Source organism: Pantherophis guttatus, chromosome 1 (genome assembly GCF_059756535.1).
Source record: "Pantherophis guttatus breed Tessera chromosome 1, ASM5975653v1, whole genome shotgun sequence".
In the NCBI taxonomy this organism is placed as follows: domain Eukaryota; kingdom Metazoa; phylum Chordata; class Lepidosauria; order Squamata; family Colubridae; genus Pantherophis; species Pantherophis guttatus.
The window spans coordinates 39,677,687-39,694,622 of NC_142063.1; the positions used below are offsets into that span (position 1 = coordinate 39,677,687).

The 16,936-nt window shown below is 36.2% G+C and overlaps 1 protein-coding gene and 1 long non-coding RNA gene across 4 annotated transcripts in view; one reads left to right on the plus strand and one right to left on the minus strand.

Moving 5' to 3' along the window:
• The window catches only part of TECPR2 (tectonin beta-propeller repeat containing 2), a 44,768-nt gene that overhangs the window by 13,571 nt on the left and 14,261 nt on the right, over nucleotides 1-16,936 (minus strand). For all 3 annotated transcript variants that reach the window (XM_034418508.3, XM_034418509.3, XM_034418510.3), the window contains exons 10-16: nucleotides 15,421-15,604; nucleotides 13,808-13,981; nucleotides 10,656-10,836; nucleotides 9,075-9,216; nucleotides 6,397-6,637; nucleotides 4,553-4,642; nucleotides 3,235-3,468 (exon numbers count right to left, since the gene is read on the minus strand). In XM_034418508.3, the coding sequence (XP_034274399.2) occupies nucleotides 3,235-3,468; nucleotides 4,553-4,642; nucleotides 6,397-6,637; nucleotides 9,075-9,216; nucleotides 10,656-10,836; nucleotides 13,808-13,981; nucleotides 15,421-15,604 (1,246 nt within the window). The remainder of the gene's footprint in view (nucleotides 1-3,234; nucleotides 3,469-4,552; nucleotides 4,643-6,396; nucleotides 6,638-9,074; nucleotides 9,217-10,655; nucleotides 10,837-13,807; nucleotides 13,982-15,420; nucleotides 15,605-16,936) is intronic.
• Nucleotides 725-15,770, plus strand: LOC148116392 (uncharacterized). The gene is made up of 2 exons (XR_015731198.1): nucleotides 725-884; nucleotides 15,388-15,770. It is a non-coding gene; the product is annotated as an uncharacterized LOC148116392 (long non-coding RNA).

A 16,936-nucleotide genomic window follows, 5' to 3' on the forward strand; every position in this document is an offset into this window, starting at 1 on the left:
GTCAGCTTGTGTGATTCTTTCTTCTTTGATTTTAGAAGGATGCAAGGAAAGTATGATAGAGCTATTTAATCAAAATGTGATGTTTTAGAAGTTATATATTCCATATTAAAAATATAGGAGGAAAAGCAAAGCTACAAAGGGAAATAATGCAAATGTGCAGCATGGCAGAGCAGCATTTTGAAAAATGAAGACAAAAAGAAATATTCATTTTTCAAACTAATTAGCAAAATATTCTAAACTGTGATTGGAATAACCCATTATCAGATATAATCATCTTATTAACAGAAACCTTTAAAAGCCATCACTATTGCATTCATTTTTAAGAAACTTAAGCAATAATTTGCATAACATTTTCAAATATGACAGTATGGCTTTTCCCCCAACTACTGAGTTAAATGCTACCCACCTATGTTTGAACTGACAGAAAGGTATGGCTGCCATAGTTGATGCCTTACTTGCCTCTGCTCTGTTTTATGTATTATATGAAAAACAGCATCTGGTTATAAGAAAAGACAAGTTCCTGAGTGGAAATTTTGAAGACATTCAGTTCCTTACAAAAGAAACCGATCAGCTATGAAGCTAAACAAGCTCTACTAAAAACTAATGGCAATAATTCCTCTAGGTCAGTGTTTCTCAACCTTGGCAACTTTAAGGTATGTGGACTTCAACTCCCAGAACTCCCCAGCCAGCACAGTGAAAGTTGCCATAGCAACTAAAGAATAGCTGCCTTAGGTGACTGTGAACGGAAGAGACCACAACGCCTTCAGCATCAGCTTGAAAAAATAACAACCAAAATGACCCGATTTGGCAGCATGAGCAAAGCTATGTCATTTACAGATCCTCTGCTATGTAATTGCCCTAAAGGTCTTCTATACATCTTAAAGGTAAGTGTCAAATGGCTGATCACTTCAGAATTTTAAGATTGTGAAACAAAACCTGCCCTGGTTTCTGAAACAAACAGTCCTGAGGAAGAGGCAAAGTTTATTGTTTTATAAGAGATGTCTAGAGAGGTCTAGAAACATCCAATGATGTGAGGAAAAAAGTTCCGAAATGATCTTCCAAAAGGAATGAGAGAAAAGAGGGAGACAAAATCGCATTTCAATATATTCCAGTTGAAATTAACACAGTATCTCCCATTTTAGAGACCATAAAATTTGGACAGAAATAATTTTCTATCACAATCACAGCAATTTTAAAAAGACAGCATATTGTACTTAAACAGGCAAAAAAAAGATTGTTAAGCGAAGTAGTCATATGCTCAGTCACATAATATCTGATGTAACAACCAATTCATTCAATGACTGAGAGTCCAGGTTCAATTGTGCTTGTAGGCAGAGGACTACCTACACACCACTCTCTCCCTCTCTTTCTCTCCCTCCCCCCCTCAAACTATCTACCTATGGATGAAAGAAAATCTCTGAAAGAGAAAAATCATGCAATCTGGGAAGAAAAACTCAAAAGAAACTAATCATGAAGACAAAATTGTGAATAAATTGCCTATTCTTGGTGGTGGGGGGTATGAGTATGTTTAGATTAGACCAAGGAAAGAAGAGGGCCACATCAAACAACTAAGTGGAAGAATGAAATATTCTAACTACATGGCTAAAGATAAAGTCTTAAAATGAATTTATCGAAAACTGGATTCAAATTAAACGGATATGAAAGTATTAATCTTCGCTTATTTCTTTATCATCTCTTAAATTCTGCCTTTATTTCCATATTGTTACACATCTAATCAATCAAAAATAAAACATTAGGATAAATTTTATATTGATCTAACTTTCAATAGAGCTATTAAAAGATCACTTCATTGCTTGGTGGTCAGCTGATGGTTTTGATCTAATAAGTGCCAGGATTTTTGGAACAGTCACATACCATCTCCTCTGCATTATTGGAGTTATTTACACACACAGCACAATTTGATGTCCAAATATACACTTATTGTATTTTCAGCTTCTATTCTCACTCCAATTTGGGGTATTACTCTTACAAAAACTGATGTGAATTATTCATCCAGATAATCATATGTTACTGTTAGCCAGCACATTGCCAAAGTCCATTTGACTTTATTGCAGAAATTCTGAATATAACAGAGCAAGTTTAATTAAGTCACATGCTATGATGAGTATTCAAGTATGCGAAGAACTGCCTGGACAGAGTTGAAATTTCAAAATCCATTGATCCATTATGCTAATCCTCTAATGCTTAATGTGATTTAACCAGAAATGTTTTCTTGATATTAAACTAGAAAACTTTTTCAGAAAAAAAGGTAAATGTTCATCTTTTATATAAAATGATAGGCAACCACAGAGACAATGCTGGGCAGTAAATATCACTATTAAAATGAACTATGATGCTTGATGATCCTTCTTGAATCAGTGATAACGATTAAACACTTTGCTGTATTAGAAATAGAATCCTAGGGAAATGATATCCAGAACCTTTTTTGGTTCAACAGTATTATTTCTGTATTATCTCCCTACTCCTCTAAAAAACAGGTAACGGGATCTCTACATTTCAGGGCCTTCCCACTGATTCACAGAGTTCCACTCCAGCGTGCAACTGGGATTTTGAAATATCTCTACCTGCACCTGTGGGTGTTTTGGTGGTTAATGGCTACTAGTGGCAGGGAAAGAGATGATGACGAAGAGACGAGTCCACTGATAAAATATAACAGAATAAAAACTGTGTATATATATGCTAGCAACAGTGTCAACAACTTAGTTCTTCACTCCAGCCCCCAGAATTGACATCTGATGCTTAGGTTATAATCAGATTTCAACTACATCCTTTAAGCAGCAAAAACAATAATAATCGTACTCAAAACAGAACATCGTAACTTGTTGCCATGACATCATTATCCTGCTTCCTAAAAATACTGATCATTCTCTTCTAAAACACAACTGGTTGTCTAGTTCATTGTCATAACCTTTGTCTGGAGCCAGTATGATAGGTATTTCAAAATTCACTGCTATGATCATTGTCTACATTTTTACTTATTATTTATTTATTTATTTCTATCTATCCCACTCTTATTATTTTTACAAATAACTCAAGGTGGCAAACATATCCAACACATCTTTCTCCTCCTATTTTACCCACAACAATTTAAATTATTATCATTATATTTCATACATCAAAACAATTCTGTTTGTGAACTCTTATCAATTATACAGAGAAAAGAATCTATCTGCATTTCAGCTAAGAATTTTCTAAAGCTACAATTAGATTTACCTAACTGAGTAAGATCCAGTTTGGTCCAATGCATTCCTGTTGGGCAATTTGGTGAAAGTGTCCTTATGAAGACCTGTCCCAGACTATTCAAGCTCCATATCGCATCCCGGCAAGCTGAATAATATATCATTTCATTATCAGAAGGGAGCTGAACAGTTGAAGGATGGAACTGAGGATTCTGATCACTAACACAAAACAGGTCCTTGCTACTTTGGGACAACCATAAGAAACTTCCTGAAGGAAGGACAAAGTTTTTATTATAAACTCCATTTTCTTTAGAAACCTTTATAAAAATTAATCAGTATTTGTACATAAAGCAAAATCTGCATTCTAAGATTGTATTAATATAATTACTATCTTCATAATGCAGTTAATTCACTTCACAGACATACTTGGAAACCTTTAAACACATTATAAGATGTTTTAAAGTTATTTCCATATTCCATTTTTTTTTAAAAAAACCAAGGCTAAGAAGCAGTTCTTTAAAAATGGTTAAAAAAAAATCCTGTTATTTCAGATCAGTGGCTGTTTTATCCTAGCATTCTGTTTTCCATAATAAATGGATGTTTCTGGGAAACCAACAAGCAAAGCATGAGTCAATCAATACAAACTGCTAATGTTTAAAAGAGGATTCATTTTAAATTTATAAAAATGTATGCAAATATTTCATTCTGCAGTTTACCTTATATAAAAGCATTTATTTTATTTCTAATACTCTGGAAATAAACATAAAATTAATTAATTACCATAATACATTGGCACCGTTCTAAAGTAAAACTGTTAACACTGAATATGAACAAAACAATCTTAGGCTATGCAGCACTGAGAAAAATATAGTAATATAAAAACTTGATATATCTATAAAACATGAGACTGAGGATTATGCAGTTAAAATGTAGAGGCAGTAAGACATATAAAAAGTAAATGATAAATTCTCAAACTATAGTTTTACTTGATCATTTATTAAATGTAATATATGGATTCCTAGTGAATCAATGGTTTAAAGGAACTGGCAAGGATGACCTTTGTAAGTTCTTAAATCACAGTGCAAATTAAAGGTTCATAGTAAGAGCAGGAATTTCCAATTTTGCATTCACCTTCTTCTTGCTATGTATTAATTACTGTAACTTAGAACTAAACAAGTTTTTAAATTATCCAGTTCCAATACTATTTTATGGATAAACAAAATGGTAACAAAGATCAATTTACATGTTTCGTTATCCTAGCAGACACACATGAATAAATTTTATACACACACAGACACAGAGGGAGGGAGGGAGAAGGAGAGAGAGATGGAGGAAGAGAGAGAGGTTTTAACCTTCTTTTGTTGGAGCTGCAGAAGCTAACACAAAAACCCATTTTGTAGCTGAAGCAGTGCCCCGAGGCACAACATTATTCCAATATGTACCTGCAAAAGAAAACAGGAAAACCATCAATATAAAAACAACCTCTGTCCCATGTACAGTGAGTAATGTCTGAACTACTTTTTTGTTCTTTAGATTCTTATTTTAAAGAAGAACATATTTTATATTCCTGGTTTCAATTTTCATTTTGACCTAATAATGACAATTATTAAGCATTCAGAGAAGAGATTCCATTCATACTGAGGTAGCCCAACAAGATAGGCCACATGGAGAAACCAATGCCATATATGGCAGGATTATGTTCTAAAAGAGCTACAGTAACAGAATCTTTTGAGTCTGAATGTGCTTTCCCCTCCCGCACCTTATGTTCCTGTGAACTAGGAAGGACTTGCCTGAGACATTTTTCACGTTACTTTTGTTGATCTGGGTCCACGTCCTTCTTACCTGACTGTTGCTTAGGTAGCAGCTCTTCCTCCTGCCCTTCAAGGCCATTCCCTCTGTCCACTACACCTAAACAAGATATTCTTTGCAATCTAGTTTGACCCATCACTTTCTTCTATATAATCTTTCCTTCCTAATGTTTCCTATCAAAATCTAACCTATTTAAGATCTCTTTAGGTAATCTAAAATAGGACATTTTCTCCCCAAAGTCTAGATTATAATATATTTATACTTGATAGGCAATTGGTTAACTTGATGATAGAGAAAGAAGGGGGAGCAAGAAGCATAAGCACTTTCAATCTGCTCAGGCAATTTTTCTTTCCACATATCCCAATTTCTTGTTTTTTGGTCATACTGGCCAAAACGTATGGAAGAAAGGAAGTTGCCTATTGTGGTATGGAAATATTGAGTAAATTAATTCATATTCTAATACATGCAACTATGAATCTTGAGATCTGATATCCAATACTCAGTTTTATTTATGTACCTGAAATATATTTTGAAACTTCAAGTATTTTAATATTTATTGCTATTATTGGTAGCAAACCAACATAGAATATTAGAATGTCAGCATACATTCTACATAGCTGTTGGATTTGGCTTGATATATAAACCATTCCACAATATAGTCGTTTAATTTTAAAGTACTGTAAATAAGGCAGATTTATCTTTTTTCATTTTTACATACAGAATTTCTGCATAGTAATTGAACTACAAATCACTGAAATAAAATATAGAATGGGTCTCAGATGAGTTGAAAATGTCCTAGATAGGACTCAGTCACATGCGTCTACCACTAACATCTTTTACACATTTTTTAATTTAAAATCTGGAAACTCAATACAACATGCATAACATTGTATTTGTTCTTGGTTTGAAGGCACATGATGCAGTGACCTCACTAAATCTAAGCAAGACTGGGTCTGGCCAGCACCCAGAAAAAGTAAATCTGCCTAGACATTCTTTGTAAGCTGCTTAGAAGATCTCTGGAGGAACAAAATAATACAAACATTAATAATTTAAAATAAGAGATGGCAAAACTTTATACTAGGCCAGAGGAATATATGCCAGGAAAAAAGTATTAGGCTCTGCATGCTTGGCTATGATACAACCAAGTTCTACGTGTTTGCTGATTCCCACATGCCTTTTCCGTTCACAAATTGATGTATGAGTTGGCAGCATGCATTATGCCCAGGAGTGACACAATGGACAAGATATTAACCACCACTGCTCAAAATAAATGTGTCCAGACACTTTGAAATAATTGGTAGGAATAAAATCATTGCTAAACGACTTTATGTATGTATGCCAACAGGTTAAGTTTAAAAGCAGCCTCAGCAACAAAAAATGCACTTGCCTATGAGGTTTCCCTTTGCTACATGAAATTCATTCTTCCCAGAGGAAATCCAAACACCGCTGCTATTGACTGCAAGTAGGCTTGGTTGACACTGAAGTTGTTGTGACCAGAAAGTTGTGCGCAGTTTGTCTGCCACTTTCTCAACAGGAGCCTGGGCTACTGTTGCTACTGTTTGTGTTGCATGGATTATTGTCTGGAAAAGGCTGCACTGGTCAAACACAACATAATCGGTAATGCTTACCTGGGGGAGTATAAATAAAAGGACTAATTTAGTTTCAGAGCACACATTTTACATCACAGGAAAACTCCAACAAGAGGAACAACTTCTTTTCAACAGCATATATCCTTTCATCATTCACATTTTCAGGAAACATCAATCTACTTCTTTAGGTGGAATTGGAAAAATTTCAGCTTTGCAACTATTCCATTTTGCTTTATTATTTGTTTGTTAAATTTGTTGCCCATTTCAGTGTGGGGCTATTCTAGGTGGCTTACAGTAAGAATAATAAAATAATAGAAAGGAAGAAAATGAAAGGAATGTAAATAAAACAGAAATAGAATAATAGAACAATAAAATAAACAATGAAAAAGAACACAATGAAAATACATCAATATGATAACTGAAAAGATGGATGGATGGATGGAAAGTAGGGTGCCGGGGGTGGTGGTGAGAATAGAATCTGCCATCAGTCCAGCAGGCACCCCACACATGGAACTCCCCATCTGGTCCTCAGGCCAACTGGCAGGGCCAGGTCTTCAGGCTCACGGAGAAGGATAGAAGGGTGGGGGCAGATCTTACCTTAGAGGGTAAGATGTTCCAAAGAGCATTATAATTTTATAATTCTGACTTTGGTGGCGGGGAGAACAGGCATGCAAAACTGTATCATTCAGAGTTCTGGAAGCCTTGCATGTGACTTATTTCAATTTCACACTTTGGAAGTAGGACAGTAAAAACTGTTATAAGTTCTACAGTAAACTATGTGGTGTGTTAACAAGAACAATCAGTAGCTTGGAAATATCCCAGCAAATTTAACAGTCCCTTTAGAATAAAAGATATAGCACAAATGCTCAACAATCTGGAAGCTGTATTAACAACAAGCAGTCCAACAAACCTGTTTTAAAAAAGGACAGATAAGAGGACAAAAATCCTGTTTTTGACATGAATCCCTAGATAACCCAATGGGTCTAACCCGGTGATGGCGAATCTATGGCCCTCTCTGTGGGCATGCGGGCCATTGCCAGTTACTCTTCTGGTTTCCAGCCACCTGGTCTTTGCAGGTGCCAGAGAGTCGGAAAATGACCAAAAACCAGGCCATTTTTTGGGCCGTTTCTATGCCCTTCTGGGGTCATTTTCCAGCTGTTTTCAGACCTTTTTTGGCCCAGAAATGACCTGGAAAACGGCCTGAAAACAGCCCAGAAAATGGTTGGAAACCACCCAAAAAGTAAATGAGTGAGAGAAATTTAGTTTAGGAGGCATTTCTCAACCTAGTAGCAACATACATTACTGGCAGAAAATGAAATGAATTCATCTTTATGTTGATAAAGGCTATTCACAGAGAATGCTTCATTGTGAAATTAATTATCTGGGGGGGGGGGTGTCTTCAAGTCAGTCTTGACTCCTGGTAAAAATCTGAATAAGTCCCCACAGGTTTCTTGGCACAATTTCAGAAGTGGTTTGGCATTGCCTGCTTCCGAGGGCTGAGGAAGAATGACTGGCCCAAGGTTCAAACCCAGCTGGCTCTGTGCCTAAGATGGGACTAGAATTCATGGTCTCCTGGCTTCTAGCCTAATGCTTTTACCACTACACCAAAATGGGTCTCACTCTTCTTCCTTTTATTAAAGTCCAAATACAAACTTGCAGGAAACAGGAAATGCCCTCTGAAAGATACTTTGATTTCAAGTCTTATTTTTCAGGAACTACAGGAAAAGGCCTTCTTCTGTGTGGCAGCCAGGCTGTTATTTATTCATCATGGCAGATGGCTTGATCTTGACTATCTTACATTTAGTAAATCTGTAAAGATGCACCTCTTTCACCAGACTTTTATAGAATTTCAGTATTTTATTATTTTAATCTACCTTCTACCTTCTATGTTCTGCTTTGATTTTGCCTTTTTTATAAGGTAAAATTGATAAATTTTATAAGGTAATATTGCCAGAATATAGTAAAAAGGTAGAATATAAATACACTATTACACTGATGATTGTATCTTAGGTATCCTTACAGCATTCTAACGTATGTATTCCTCTATAATGTCTAAAGGAATGTTACCATTCTGAATGTGGCTGCAGTTTGCTTTACAACTTGTAAAATAAAATTTATAATTATTAGTTTTGTTATGAGATTTATTTTCTGTCTCAGAATTGTCTTCTTTTTTAATTCTTCAATTAAAGTAATCAAACTTAGTGTACAGTTAGGGTAAGTAGCATTCTTACAAAACAGAGAAACAAGACAACCAATGGATATCTAGATTTCATTAGTAAATGAAGCATGATTTCATCACTATCTTAGGGTTGCAATCTCTGATACCGTTTCATTTATGGGTCTTCCCCAAATCTACTTCCTGTGATCTTCTGACTGGGACTGAATTCAGTATATTATCAGGAATGCAAGTAAGAAATCAGAGCCTCACCACCAAATAAGCCCCCTTCATACTGGAAGTAGAATAGGAAATGCCTACTTGCCACCAGTGGTTGTCGTCCCCTTGTGGCTTCTTTGAAACAACACCAGTTCTAAACCATAGATTCCCATGAATATCTAAAATCCAGAGGGTCTGCTGGTCTCCAAGAGTAATGCACAGCGGCTCTAGACCTTGCATTTCACTGCAAAAGCAAGCAATACTTATTTTTCTTACAATATTTATACAACCAATTCCTTAAGAACTTCTATCAGTTTACAAGACTGAACATAACATCATTAAATTCAAAACACAAATATTGCTGTGTCCCTGTTACACTATCATCCACAGTTTTAAAACTGTAAATTTTTAATGCTAATTAAAAGTTCACTAGAGAAGCTAAATTTTAATAGCCTTTCTGAATCTCTTTAGGGAGAGTGCCATCTGGATCTCGGTGAGACAGGGGAATATCTCCCAATATATATTTGAACAGTACTCAGAAGCCTATTGGAAGCCAACATGTTGGCTGTAAAGCTAGCGATACAGCTAGCCTGTAGCAAACGTGGATTCCAGACAGTTCTCTAAGGCAGCCTGACATAAAATACATTGCATTTGACAATTCCAGAGATAATTAGAATTGTTGCCAGGTCTTATTAACATTCTTAGAGAAAATATTCCTTCCTCCTTTTACAAAAAATACCAGCCGTAGTGGAATCCTATTGCATTCCCATTCTATTTATTTACAATTCAATATATTAAATTCAAAATGATATGGTATAATTTATTACTTTAGCCAACGGACACAACTTAATATTTGCAGATACATTTTACTGAAGAAAACTGAAAGTTACATTCCAGTTGCATGGACTATGACAATGATTATTACTTGATCATGCCACTGCTCATTTTAAAGATATCCAAACCCTACTTAGTGCAGATTAAATACTGCTAAATTTAAATATGATCTAAAAAGATAATCAATCTGCTCAAGTCTTACAAAATCTAATAGCATAACCAACTATACAACTGTTAGCAGCCAATCATGAACAATTTGCAAAACTTAGACAGATAACAGATTCTGGCTTTCCTTGGATGAGAACTGATCATTCACAGAAGGCCTAAAGACCTGGCTCTTCCCCCAAGCACAGAGCTAGGATGAGGTTAATTCAGGTCAAGAATTTGTTTGATCTGGTGCCTGGTGGAAGGGTTATTCTATTTTTATTTCACTTTTTTTATTGGTTGTTGGGAGCCAATATAGAAGCCCTGTGTGAGATAGGCATTCATAAGTTCTTTAAATAAGTGAATGAATAAAATTATCTGGATCTAAAAGTCTAAGTATGAAATATCTTTGCAATTCTAATTATTAAGATGTAATAATAATTGTGTAAGGTGAAAAAAGTATATGTTAAATTGTATAACTCAATGGACATTCTTTCCTTCTTTTGCCAAGTTTCAAAACATTTACCATTTAACCCAAAAAAAAAAAATCAATAAAACCTGATGTCCTGGTTGGAAAACTCTCTTCTCATGTGATGCAATGTGTTGTCTAAACACATGCAAGTCCAAACTAAGATGATGAAAACGCTGGTCCTTGCAAAATCAAGAACTATTACAGGACATGCCTACTGTTTAGAGATTGTTTACCTTATGATATCACATTTCCACTGCTCTCCTTCAGGACAGAAACTGCTTACACCTTCACGAAAGAGAAGCACACGCTGCTCCGTTAATGCCCAAATTATATTATTTCTGGCTGTAATCTGTGATAGTTGATACGGACAGTCTACTTTTATTGCCCTGGCACAGGGACGATCCACGCTGAGGCCTTCAAGTAAAATACAGAAAAGCAATACTTGTGTCACTTTTCTAGTTTTTGAGTTTAGTTTTATTTCCTTTCTATATAATTTATAATCTACCATATTTTTCGCTCCATAAGACGCACCTAGGTTTAGAGGAGGAAAACAAGGAAAAAAAAAAATCAGGCAGAGCCTGAGAGGACCACAGATAGGTGCCCTCTCATGTGCCAGCTCTGCCTATTGATTCCTGCACTGCGGAAAAGAGACAGAAGAGGCGGGCAATGACAAAGACAGAAGAGGCGGGGTTCAGCACTGTAAAAGGATCCCACCGCTATGGCTCGGCTGCTATTCACCAAAGGACCAGCACCGTTTCCACCCACTTTGGGGGGGGGGAAGTGCGTCTTATGGAGCGAAAAATACAGTAATTAGAAAGATAGAGCTGCCTCTGTTTTATATATTATTATATTTGACCTATACCCTATACCAGTGATGGCTAACCTTTTTGCCATCATGTGCCAAAAGTGGGCGGAGTGAAGGGGGGTTGCATGCGTGCATGCCCATACCCATGATTCAATGCACCCTGCCTCCCCGCGCATGAGTGCGCGACCCCCCACGTGCTCTCATTTTTGGCACGCGATGGCAGTGGGCCCAGTACAGGGGCGGGTTTTAAAACCCGTTGCTACCGGTTTGCTCATGGGTGTGCACACACTCACGTGCACAACACTTCTGCACATCCGCAGAAGCATCCGGGTGGGTGGGCGGAACCTTCCACCACCGCCGCTACCGATTCACCCGATCCGGGGCGAATCAGTAGCAACCCATCACTGCCCTGATAGGCCTGTTTTTTGCCCTCCAGAGGCTTTCTAGGAGCCTTGGGAGGGTGAAAACGGCCTCCCCCACCCCCCTGGAGGCCCTCCAGAAGCCAGAAACGGCCCATTTCCCAAGGGCCTGGAAGGCCTGAAAACCAGCTGGCTGGTGCGCGCATTCGGGCTGGAGCTGAGCTATGGCAACATTTGCATGCCCGCAGATATGGCTCCACATGCCATCTGTGGCACGTGTGCCATAGGTTTGCCATCATGGCCCTATACCTTTAACATATTTCTCTACTCTGTGTAGCAATAATTATTTTCAATTGTTATCCAGTTCATTCAGTTACTTAAGATTGTTTGAGAATCAATACAACGGGAAAGTACTGCAGGATAAAACTAATACCTTTATAATTACCATTTACAAGCAAAGAACCATGGTTTTGGCCAGGGTTAAAATGCAGTACCTATATTTATAAAGCCCTAATCTTAAACTCCTAGGTTTCTCTTCAATGTGCTTTTTCCTAGATCTGGATATATCATGCCCTGTTGAAAGTATACTTAAATGTATTTCTATACAAATGCATACACATTATACCTATATCTATATTAAGAATTTTTAAACAGTATAGAGAAAGCAGCAAAGCAACATACACTATTCCCATTAGCACTGTTACAAACTTCTAAGCAGCAGGAATAAAAGATTTTACACTTGGGTAGGGCTAAGATCTGGAAATATTTTGCCACTGAATTTGGCCACTGTATGTGATCAAATATTAGACCCTGTATAATTACTGTAGCACATATGTACTGCCACAGCAGGGGCAAAATATATAATCCCCTCCTCCTAAATTTCATTGCAATCTTTGGTAGAGCTTCCAACAGTGAGATTAAATTTCTCAGGGAGAGGGGAGGCATAGTTGGCCAGACATCTAAGAATTCCTGCAGGACAAAAACATACTATATAACAAATCAAAATACTTGCTGTGAGAGCCAGTAGTAGCTCACAGAAAAAAGCCAGCTATTCAATCATTACAACCATATTTTTTGTTATAATAAAGTACACAAGTAAATGCAAAATAATAATCAACACCTAGGTTCTGAAATTCTAAAAATGTCAGAATATTTTTTTTCTAATTAATAAGAGAAAAGTCATTCTGGTGTTAAATACAAAGAGAGCTTTGTATTTAACAACTAAAAGGCTTTTCTCTTATTGATTAGTAATTAAAAATTATTATTAACAAGGAAATTACTTTTCCTATTGAGGCTGATACTATTTATTTATTTATAATTTCTATTTCTACGTCTGCCCACTCAGGCACAAATTCCTTCCACTGCTGAATTACGTATCATCAAATCATGAAAACTGTGAACACAAATAGATACTTCCATGTATTTGCTTGCTCATTGGTATGACACAGCACCATGAATACTGGCTGGTTCCATGCTTGCTAAGAATGAAACCCTGTTAACTGTATGCAGGGAAGAAAATTTTGCTGATTCCCCTTTGTGTGTGCAGCCTTGTATGTTGCCTGAAAACCAGTCTACTAGGTAAGAGAATCTTACAGCACTGTGTGACAAATAGGTTGATTCAAAACCATTGATTTTTACAGTATTGTTATTTAATACTAAGGCAGTTTAAACATTTTCCTAAATATATAAATAATGCTGTCTCCTACCCTTCAACAAATATGTTTGTTGGATCAGTCATTTGACAGACAAAACATTTTTAAAGGACTCCTTCCATTGTAGACCAGCAAATTTCAAGCCAATAAACCCATAAAAGACTTTAAACTAAAACTATTTGACATGGTTAAATCAAACAGCAGCAGGCAATTAATAATTTCTATTTGGTTTTAGTTTTCAAAACTCTCTTTCAGGGAACACTTTTATTAGCATTAATATTTTTTGCATTAACTTGTAACAACATTGTGTAGAGTGTTTTAGATTGTAGTGCAAATGAACACAACCTACCTATCACGTCGTAACAGAATTGCAACTGGATTTCACAGTGTAATCAACCCATTGTAGGAGAAGATTCATGATGGCAACAAAACGTCTTTCAAGAAAAACTGTCTATTTGCTTGCTTGGAATTTTCACTGAAAAACCTCCACTAATTTTTAAAGCATTCTCTCATAATGTAATTTAGTAAGCAGGTAGTTCCAGAAGAAAAATAAAAACTAGCTTAAGTACCTGTCTGTAGATACAGATCACCATTTGTTCGAATTATCCAGGCTGTGTCATCACTCAAGGATACAAATGCTGCTTGAGGTAAAGCTTCATACCAGTGACGTTTCCCTCTGATAGTTACTTTGCCACAGGCAAAAGCTTTATTGGTTTTTTGCTCAATCTTCCATAGAAGAGTCCCTATGGAAAAAACCTCACATAAATAAATTATTCACAAGTGATCACCTTTAAATCTAATGAATTTCTTGTTTGTTAGCAGCAACAATTTTAAAGCCTAAGGCAGTCTTCATCAACCTGGGGATGGTCTGACCACCATGGTGGTGGGGACAAGGAGATGGGAATATGGAAATGACACCCCATGCATTATTGTGGAATGCAGTTATTTATGAAGGACACATACAAGGTTAGGTTCCTTAGAGGAACAGTCACAAGATAGTTGTAGAGTTTTAAAAATCCAACTCAAAACATGAAAAATGCCAGATCACGGTAAGTGATCTCAAGTGTTAAGCCAATGAATAAAATCACCCTACAAGCATTCTTTATAGGACAACCACTGCAAATAAGATATCTCTCTGGTCATTCTTATTTCCAGAATTCAACATCAAGGAAGGTCCAATATAATGAATACGAAGAAGTAACAAGCAAATCATGTAGTATTCCTTCCTCCTCCAAATAATTTTTCATTTATGTCATGCCTTTTAAACTGCAAGCCTAAAGCACTGCCCTATTGCTTTCTCTTTTTGCATGCAAATAAAATGTAAAGATTAGAAATAAGCAATCTTTTCAGGAATGAGGTGATCCTACAATAGAATCATTGTATCTATTGTAGCTGAGTGAATAGCTACTTCTAAATAGGGAATAATTTGTTCCAACAATCACCTAAGATAGTTACAGAGTTTCCTTGGTAATAAACAGACCTTTCATAAGAGACTTAGTTTCTCTACCTGATGGCACTGACATTGATGATTAGAGAGGTTGACACAATATTTGTCAAATAAGAAGTACAAAATAGACCTACAGTACTAGCCAGGCATGGTTCATTAGGAAAGCCTGAAAGCTAAGGAAAATGATGGGACATGGACATAATAGATTTACTCAGAGAGGACAAAGGAAAGAAAAATAATATAAAAGATTATAATGATTGCTCCTGATTTATTTCTTGACTGATCATGAACAGACAGAAGAGCACTGTTGACATATGAAGTATCCAAGCTTTGGTTATGGATTTAAGGGATGGGGAAAATCCTCAAGGTCAAAACCACAACAATCTGGTGTAAAAAGAGGTGTAAAGGCAGTTTACATATTTAACTCGACCATTTTCAGGACCAGGAATCAGAATGTTACAGAATGTTTGTTAATAAAAATACTAGAATATATCTTTCTACTACTTCACTTCTTTTTGTGGGCAATGAGAAGTTTTCTAAGAGGACGATCAATATATATCTGCTATCTGAAGTAAAACAGTTGAAAATGACATTTCTACAAAATATAGTTTGAAATCCATTCCTGTAGAGCCTACGATATTTTGATGTGCCCATAACAATTGAATAAATAATAAATGCATTCAAACCATTTTTCTACCCTAGGAAAAATAGGCTAAAAATGCAAATCTAACTAACCTGAAGGAGAGACTGCCATCTGCTGGACGTTATCTTCAAACTTCTGCCAACGCAACCCAGAACTAGGTAATGCACTACAATACAGGCTACCTTTGTAATCCAAGCACCAAATGTATTTATTGGAGACAACTAGGCTCAGTATTCCATAGCCAGGACCTGCATATCCCATCCAGCTTTCTGCAAACTAAAGACTGAAGAGTTAGAATAAGCATAATATATCTTCATGATATATGAAGCTGCCTAATCTTGAAATTATATAAGGGCTTGTGTTTTTAGCATATTTGACAAATGTATGTTTTAAATGTTCAATAAAGATTATTGGATGACTGTTGCAAAGCAGGCAGCTTAAATATCTCTAGTAATGGGTGTTCAATTTATTTGGTGTGAATTTCCCAGGTTTATCATTAACCCCCAGCGAAAGTCATAGCTTATACAATATTCTAAATTCTGAATTCAGTTTGATGATCGAGAATATTCTGGAAATCTCAATTAAATAGTGAGCCAGAAAAATAGTTATAGTCGTCAACTTATGACCACAGTTAAGCCCAAAATTTCTGTTGCTAAGCAAGATAATTGTTAAGTGAATTTTGCCCCATTTTATGACATTTCTTGCCATAGTTGTTAACAGAATCACTGCAGTTGTTAAGTTAGTAACACAGTTGTTAAGTGAATCTGGCTTCCTCATTGACTTTGCTTGTCAGGTCACAAAAAGTGATTATGTGACCCTGGGATACTGCAACCGTCCTAAATATGAGTCAGTTGCTAAGCGTCTGAATTTTGATCACGTGATCATGGGGATGCTGCAATGGTTGAAAGTGTGAAAACATGCCCATAAGTCACTTTTCTCCATGCTGTTGTATCTTTGAACTGTCACTAACTGAACTGCTGTAAGTTGAGGACTACCTATATTCTAGTAAAATTATGGCACAATAATGAATTAAATTAATACTTTTAATTAGCCAAGAGAAGAAGAGAATTGTTCGTGACCAAACTGTCACCATCTCCGTCATTGTCTCTTCTCATTCTCCTTCCTGTTTCTTAACAAAAGCAAGCAAAGTATTCTTGCTATAATTTGAGAGTCTGATTGCAATTTTTTTTAAATGCAGTTTTTCGTGAAACAATTCTCAACTAGCTTACCAGTAAATCACTCAGCAATACATCAAGGACTAGTTCTGATTACTTTAAACAGAGATACCTATTGGAAAACAGCATGCCCATGAAAACTCTCATCTGTTTTCAGATCCCCTGCTCCACCCAATTTAATTTTAATACACTTTCAATTCAAATAATTAAATGGGAATCTGGCATGCTGAAAGTAAAGCGTCAGCCTCCAGTATCATCATTTCCAAGAAAGTTTACTCTCTCTAGGATTCTTAGAAAATAAAATGAGTACTGCAGCGTAGTACTTGATTTGGATGTATGCCCCCTACCCAGAAAAAAAGACAATAATTTTGGAGGGGATATAAGGCACAACTTTCCCAGTTTGCTTTCCCACCTGCTTTCAACACTTCAAATA